This window comes from Crocuta crocuta, unplaced genomic scaffold (assembly GCF_008692635.1).
Source record: "Crocuta crocuta isolate KB4526 unplaced genomic scaffold, BGI_CrCroc_1.0 scaffold228, whole genome shotgun sequence".
NCBI lineage: Eukaryota > Metazoa > Chordata > Mammalia > Carnivora > Hyaenidae > Crocuta > Crocuta crocuta.
The window spans coordinates 2190169-2197202 of record NW_027532820.1 but is presented as its reverse complement, the minus strand read 5'-3'; the positions used below and the strand labels follow the sequence as shown (position 1 = coordinate 2197202).

The 7034-nt window shown below is 52.7% G+C and overlaps 1 protein-coding gene across 1 annotated transcript in view; it reads right to left on the bottom strand.

Moving 5' to 3' along the window:
• Positions 1-6640, bottom strand: part of HIPK2 (homeodomain interacting protein kinase 2) — a 116960-nt gene extending 110320 nt beyond the window's left edge. The window contains exon 1 of the mRNA XM_077781078.1: positions 5558-6640. Within this exon, the coding sequence (XP_077637204.1) occupies positions 5558-6639 (1082 nt within the window). The 5' untranslated portion in view covers position 6640. The remainder of the gene's footprint in view (positions 1-5557) is intronic.
• Between the last annotated feature and the right edge of the window lie 394 nt (positions 6641-7034).

Here is a 7034-nt window from a genome sequence, read left to right as displayed (position 1 = left end):
GGCGGCATTATAATCCAGGGCCTCTTCCCTTTATTCCTGAACAACTAGTATTGTCTCCTAGTCTCTGAGTTTCTCCCAACTTTCTTTTTTTTTTTCCATTCCAACTGATTAATTAATCCTTAACTTCATTCAATTACTCTGTTGTTAAATCCAAGCCCCATGTGCCCACAGTAATACTGTCCACCATCAGACCTGACTCCCCTAACCCTTACTTTCTGACTCAAGTCTTCAGCTCCTTCCAGACATCACAATCTTCCCTTACTTATGCCAATCCAGGTGGTTCCCAGGCTCCCCTATCCCCACCTCTCATTTTCTGTAAGACCCACCTCAAAATTCCTCCCATACAGCTCTTGCTCTATAAATCTTCTCTGTTAGCCCATTTTGCGAATTCTTTCATTGACTTCGAATTTCTTTAACTGGTTTTCCTCATGATTTGCTCCCTACATCTACAGAGTGATCAAACCCTGGCGATAGCAAAACATCAGAATTATACTCTAGGTGGTTTGTGTCCTGTGATTACCTCAGAGAGACCATAAACTCCTCCAGTTGAGTGATCTCTCCTTACCTCGTTCCCTTTAGTAGGTCTACCACAGGACACACAGTAGGTACCTAGTGAAAGCCGGATGAATTGAACTGAATTAAAATAGATCTTTACCCCTCCTAAAACAACCGTGGAACCAATCTGAAGACAGTCTCTGCAACAAAAAGAATCAGACAAAAAAAAAAAAAAAGGTTAGATTATTCTAAAGAAGGAGATTACCTGGCCATTTTTTATGTCCTAAGTTTTTATGCCCATTTTTCTGAGGTTTTCGTAATGGTCTTAAGTGTTCCAAATTAAGTCTAGACAGAGTATTTTGAACTGCCCGGAGCAAAGACAAAAAAATTCTACACGTCTTAATCACTGAGTATCCTCTGCCTGAATAGCATGTCTTTCTGCTTGTTTTTTCTGAAAGTAGAGCTTAGTATTTGGTCTTGTTTTTAATAAATTATTTTTTTTAATGTTTTTATTTATTTCTGAGAGAGAGCGAGAGAAACAGCATGAGCAGGGGAGGGTCAGAGAGAGAGGAAGACGCAGAATATGAAACAGGTTCCAGGCTCTGAGCTGGCTGTCAGCACAGAGCCTGACACGGGGCTCGAACCCATGAACCGTGAGATCATGACCTGGGCCGAAGTCGGACACTTAACCGACCGAGCCACCCAGGCACCCCTGGTCTTGTTTTTAGGTTGCTGGTTACACCGATAGTGAAATGCCCCCACATGAAGCTACTGTTGGCTTTCCTGCCATCAAAAACCAAAACCAAACAAACAAACAAAGCCCACAAAAACTGGCATCAATGTAGAATCAAACAAGGAAATGGCAGGGACTTCCAAGGTGAGGTAACAAAAGTAAGGTAATGGGATTACTTACAACTCCATTTCTTAGGGTATGAGCGTGTGAAAGGGGACACCGTTAAGGAAATCTTTTTCCTCAGCAGCATTTCTAGGAGTGGACCTCAGACCACCTGCACAAGCTCACGTCTAAATGTGTGCAGTGAAGTGTGTGTGTGTGTGTGTGCGCGCGTGCACGCGCATGCAGGGTGGGGAGTTTCTTAGGAGGTGCTCCTCTGGAATGCTGATTTGGTGGGCACGGGGCTGGACCTTGGCAGAAAGGTGTTCTTAACAAGCTTTCCTAGTGATTCTGATGCACAATGTAGTTTGAGAAACAGCGCGATTTGGCAGTTAACTACGTAACAGACCTTCAAGTTGGAAGGTCAAGTAGGAAGGGGATACTCATGCATCAGATGTAAAAAAAAGAAAACTAAAAAACAGCCTCTGTTTCCTGAAAACACAGTTGGGCTCCCCTCTACAGTAATATGCCCCAACCTCGGCCACCCAAATGGCCTGTAACACCACGTAATATTCCAGGTACCCTGGGCCCGAGGACAGGAACATCTCTCTATGTCATACTGTTTCTATGTCATGTGTTGGGGAAGAGAGTAAGATGATATTTAATACTGTTGTATTAAAAATAAGGAGGGACGGGCGCCTGGGTGGCTCGGTTGGTTAAGTGTCCAACTTTGGCTCAGGTTATGATCTCACAGTTTATGAATTTGAGCCCCAGGTCGGGCTCTGTGCTGACAGTTCAGAGCCTGGAGCCTGCTTTAAAATCTGTGTTTCCCTCTCTCTCTGCCTCTCTCACACTCTGTCTCTCAAAAATTAATAAACATTAAAAAAAATTAAATAAAATAAGGAAGGACATGTTAAGTGTCCGCCCCTTTGAAAGGAAGAGATCCCCAGGGGGTAATGCACCAGCACAGGTACAGGGGACCCTGAGGAAACCGAGGGGTCCACAGATGGACAGGTTCACAGTGTGCTGACTGCTGTACCCCAGGCAGCTCAAACAGAAGCATTCTCTCAAGCTGTGGCTGCAAATGTCTTCCTTCTCAGATTAACAATGGACAATTGCAGATTTCTTTTCCATCCCCAGCCCCCTTAAGAAGCAAAACAATTGGGAAAATCAACTTGATAAAAGCAGCCTGGAGGTGGCTGTCCCTGATAGCTAGGACTAACACAGAGCTGAAGGCTGTCCTCAAGCACCTGTATTGCTCTATGGTTGCAAACGACTCTGGGGTTCAGATGAAGCCTACGGAAGGAACAGAATGCAGGGCTCAATGTCAAGATGAAGCATCATCAACGCAGAAGAGCTGGGCTGGCTTTCATGTTGACTGTGCCCTTGAGTCCAGAGCTGGGCACAGAGACTCACCATAAGGGCCATAGGGCACTCATCTTTTTGGCCAAAGTGACCCCGAGCAGGAAGAGGTTAGCCTGCTCAGAATTTTGGTTAATAGTTATGTAGGGCTAAAGAAAAGGGGTAGCATCACACCCAGGGGGAGGGCCTTCCGAGAGCACTGGGGTGCAGGGGCCAGAGGGGTAAGTCGGGGAGGGGAGAGCTAAGGAGAGCCCTGCGACTGTCTGCAAACATGCCACCAGATGCCCTGAGTTGGGTCCCAGGCCCCAGGGCCAAACACAAAAGCAGAGTTAACTGCAGAGACCATCTGGTGGGAGAGGGGTGGGCACAAGATGCTAAGAAGCTGTGAGGACATAAAGGATCCCAAAGTCAAAGTTACTGGATCCATCAAGTTGTGCTGAGTATGCATTACCTTCTTTTTTTTTTTTAGAGAGAGAGAGAGAGAGAGAGAGCGCGCGCGAGTGCATGAGCAGGGGAAGAGGGGCAGAGGGAGAATCCCACGCAGGCCCTACACTCAGTGCAGAGCCCAAGGCAGGGCTCAATCCCATAACCCTGGGATCATGACCTGAGCCGAAATCAAGTGTTGGACGTTCAACTGCCTGAGCTACGTAGGCGCCCCTGCATTGCCTTTTGAACCGTTTTTAAAAGTCCTTTTCTAAGTTGCCAAGTTCACCTTCTTAGTAAAGGCGAATAAAACTGGAACCTGTTTGTTCAATGGTGATTTAGGGTAACTGAGTAATAAACGCCCCAGCACCAGCTATTCCTCAGCCAGACCTGCGAAGGTGCCAGGGCGATCATGTCTCCCAGAGCTAGCCCTGGACGCAGGGCACTTTCTAAAGAGAACGTGCATCGGCTGTCTCACCCCTGCACGCCCTTGTCCTTCAGCCCTTCCCTGGTGGTTGGCCTCCGAGCCCAGGCCCCGCCTCCCCCTCGGTCCCGGCACCGGGCTCGTGGCTTCCCTCTCCACGTGGCTCCAGAGCAGGCAGACAGACAGACAGACAGACAGTAGACTGCAGGCACATGAGCAGAACCGTCCCTCCTGGAGCAGGTAGGGAGGCAGGGGACGGAGGCCAGCGGAGGCTCCTCTTCGGCGGGGAGATGCCGTGTCTGGAAGGAGCACTGCGGAAGGAGCACTCAGGAAGGAGCACTGGGGAAGGACGGGAGTGGAGCCTAGAGGAGCAGCTGCAGCCCAGCCTCCTAGAGAGGGCAGGCCAGGGCCACGGAGACACAGCAGGGGTGGGCTCCAGAGGCCCGCGAGGCCCCACTAGACGACGAAGGGGCGGGGACACGACTTGTAGGCTCAGCCCTCCCAGGGAGGGAGGTGTGAGGTTACCTACTGAGGCCTGCAGGCTGGACGGGTAAACGGGGCTGGGGGAGGGCAGCCTCGGGGCCGGGTGACCAGTCAGCTGGGCCCACACGGCTGTGGCACATTTTGCAGCCTTTCTCCGTGGCCACGAGCGTCAGGGCAGAAGGGCTTGGGCACACACGAGTCTTGGGACTCTGGTTGTACGGCGTACACGGCAACCTCTTAAACGTGTGTCGGTCCTAGCTTCTCATGGAAGCTCAGCTTTGTCCCTTGCCGATTTCCATCCTCACGGGCGTGCTCGACGTCACCTCAAACACAGCCCATCACCGTCCCCCCAGAACAGACTCTCCTGCTTCCCGCTCCTTCCCACTCCTCATGCGCCAACCACCAGCCGGACAGCGAGTGAGGCCCTCGGGCCGCGCCACTGCGGCCCATCGTCCCGGCAACCCGGAGGCGGGTGACCGGACTTCCCGGGCCGATGGGTGAGGAAGTGCAGGCAGGGAGAAACAAGTCCATGCCACACAGCGCAGTGAGAGGGGAGATCTGGTTCAAGCCCGGGTCTCTCTGATTCCGAAGCCTGTGCTCTCTCCTACGGGCACCCAACCCTAGCAGCATGCCGGGATCCCCCAGAAAAGCTGCTAAAAAACACCCATGCAGGACCCCACGCCCAGAGAGGTTGATTCAGTTCGTGGGGGTTAGGACCCCAGCCAGGTTAGTTTTCAACCCCACCCCTCACCGCACCCCTGCAGGTGACTGCAACACACAGGCCAGGGTCAGGAACCAGTATCCCAGAGACTCAAGCACGGCAAGGGTCCGGCTGGTGCCCAGCACTGCGCCTGGCACGTGCGGGAAGGGCGGTCAATCCTTGCCGACTGACAGAAGGAACGCAGACTCCACGCTCCCCACAACGGGCACGAGCTGACTGGCCCCTGGGCCGCATCTCACCCCCATGCCCCACCTCTTCCCCAGGGATGGAAAAATCCTCCCTGCCTCCCCTTCGTCCTGTGCCCCTCTATTCACCTGCCTCAGGGCTCGCTCCTTGTTTAAGGACACAGCTGTGGCCCCTTGGTCTGGTGTCTCAGACCCCGACATCCCAGTCTATCCTCTCAATCACATCTGCCACCACCCAGGCGCCCTGTTGTGCGGGTGGGTGTCCTCCTCATCTGCCATGCGCATCCTGTGCATTCCTGCAGCAGTGACTTCAGCAGTGCCTGGCCCGTCCGGGTCTGGATCCTACCCACCTATGAGGACCTAAGTGCCCGGCCGTGCCCTTCACCCCAGCCTCCAGGGATCCCTTTCTGTCTCCGAAGGTCTAGGCCAAGAAGCTATTCGACTCCGTTCTCACGTGGCTTCTGACCATCATTTCCACGTGCACGTGTCCCGGTTTTCCGACTAAACTATGATCACTGTAGGACGACACCCGTGGGCACGTGATCTTGCCTCTCCCACCGTGGCCACCACCGCCCATCCTCCATGAACACCACCGGGCGCTCGGCATTTCGTCTCCGCGTGAGCGGCCTTACCTGTAGTATCTGGACTGCAAGTAGGTGGAACACACAGCCTTGGACACGTGACTGGCCGAACCGAAGTCGATGACCTTCACTCTGTATGGTTGTCTGGACGGATCCACCAGCATGATGTTTTCTGGTTTGAGGTCAGCATGGATGAGGCCCAGGCTCTTCAGCTTCATCAGGGCCGTGGCTACCTGCTGGAGGACTGGGCGAATGTACTTGAGGGGCAACGGGCTGAACTTGTTCTGCTTCAGAAAGTCATAGAGGTTCTGCTCCAACATCTCAAAGACCAAGCACGTGTGGTTCTTGTGCTGGAAGCACTCATAGGCGCGGACAAAGTTGTAGTCGTCGGCGCTCTCTGTGCTCAGGCGGGCCAGGATGCTCACCTCGATCTGGCCCTGCCGGGCATACGACGGGTGGTTCTTCAGGATTTTGATGGCCACGATTTCATTGGTGCCCCGTTTCCAGCACTTGACCACTTGCCCAAATGTCCCTCGGCCCAGGAATTCCAAAACTTCGTAAGTGTTGGTCATGGAACACAGCACCTCATGCTGGACCAGCTGGTAGTCACCCTCGCTGTTGGAGCCGCTGTTCTTTGAGGTGGCAGTCGACGTGGTGGCAGTGGCTACAGTGGCCCCACTGGCATTATTCTGAATCATGGGTGGGTGCTCTTCGATGATCTGCACGCTGCTCGTGTTCTCAATCTCCTCACTCTTACGCTTGAGTCCACATTTTTGGTAGGTGTCAAGAAGGCTCACAGTGCTTCGACGCATTAGGTTATGCGGTCCGCCGAGGACTTGCCCGGTGACAGAAGTGCTACTTGCTGATGTTACAACTATGTGCCCGGTGCTTCCTGGGAAGATGATGGTCTGCTCGTAAGGTAGGCTCGGGTTCGGGATCGGCAAGGAGGCGCTGACGGTTGCGGTGGCTGGCTGAGAAGGGGCGATGTTCTTGCTCTGGCTGTACACTTTGCTGTGGGAGCCGTACCCAGTCATGTCCCAGGTGCAACTCGGCTCTACTTTCAGTTTCTTCACGCTACAGAAGGCACTTGATTGAAGGGTGTGAGGGGAGAAGACTTGCACATGTGAGGCCATACCTACGAGGAAAAGACAAGGAAAGGTCAATATTTCAGTCGCCGTTAAATGAATGAACGCAGCAGAACCGTATCAGTTCTGACCAGTGGCTTGGGTCCTAGAGAATGTTTTCCTCCTACTTCAGAGCAAGGTTGGGGAAGTGGGTCCTCCTGGGGAAGCACACTCTGCTCACTCGGTCTGTGCGGCCGAGGCGTTCATGTTCCGCCTGCCACCGTTCGGAGGGAGGGAGAGTTGTAGAGTGAGTCAGGAATACAATCAAGACTCAGATACAGAATTAGAGTATCAGGACTTTGTCCATTACTTGTGTTTATAAATACTGTGTGATAGAAAGACATTCTTCCCCAATTCTCACTGGTTGCAATCCTACTAAAACTGAGGACTGGTATCAGGTGGCC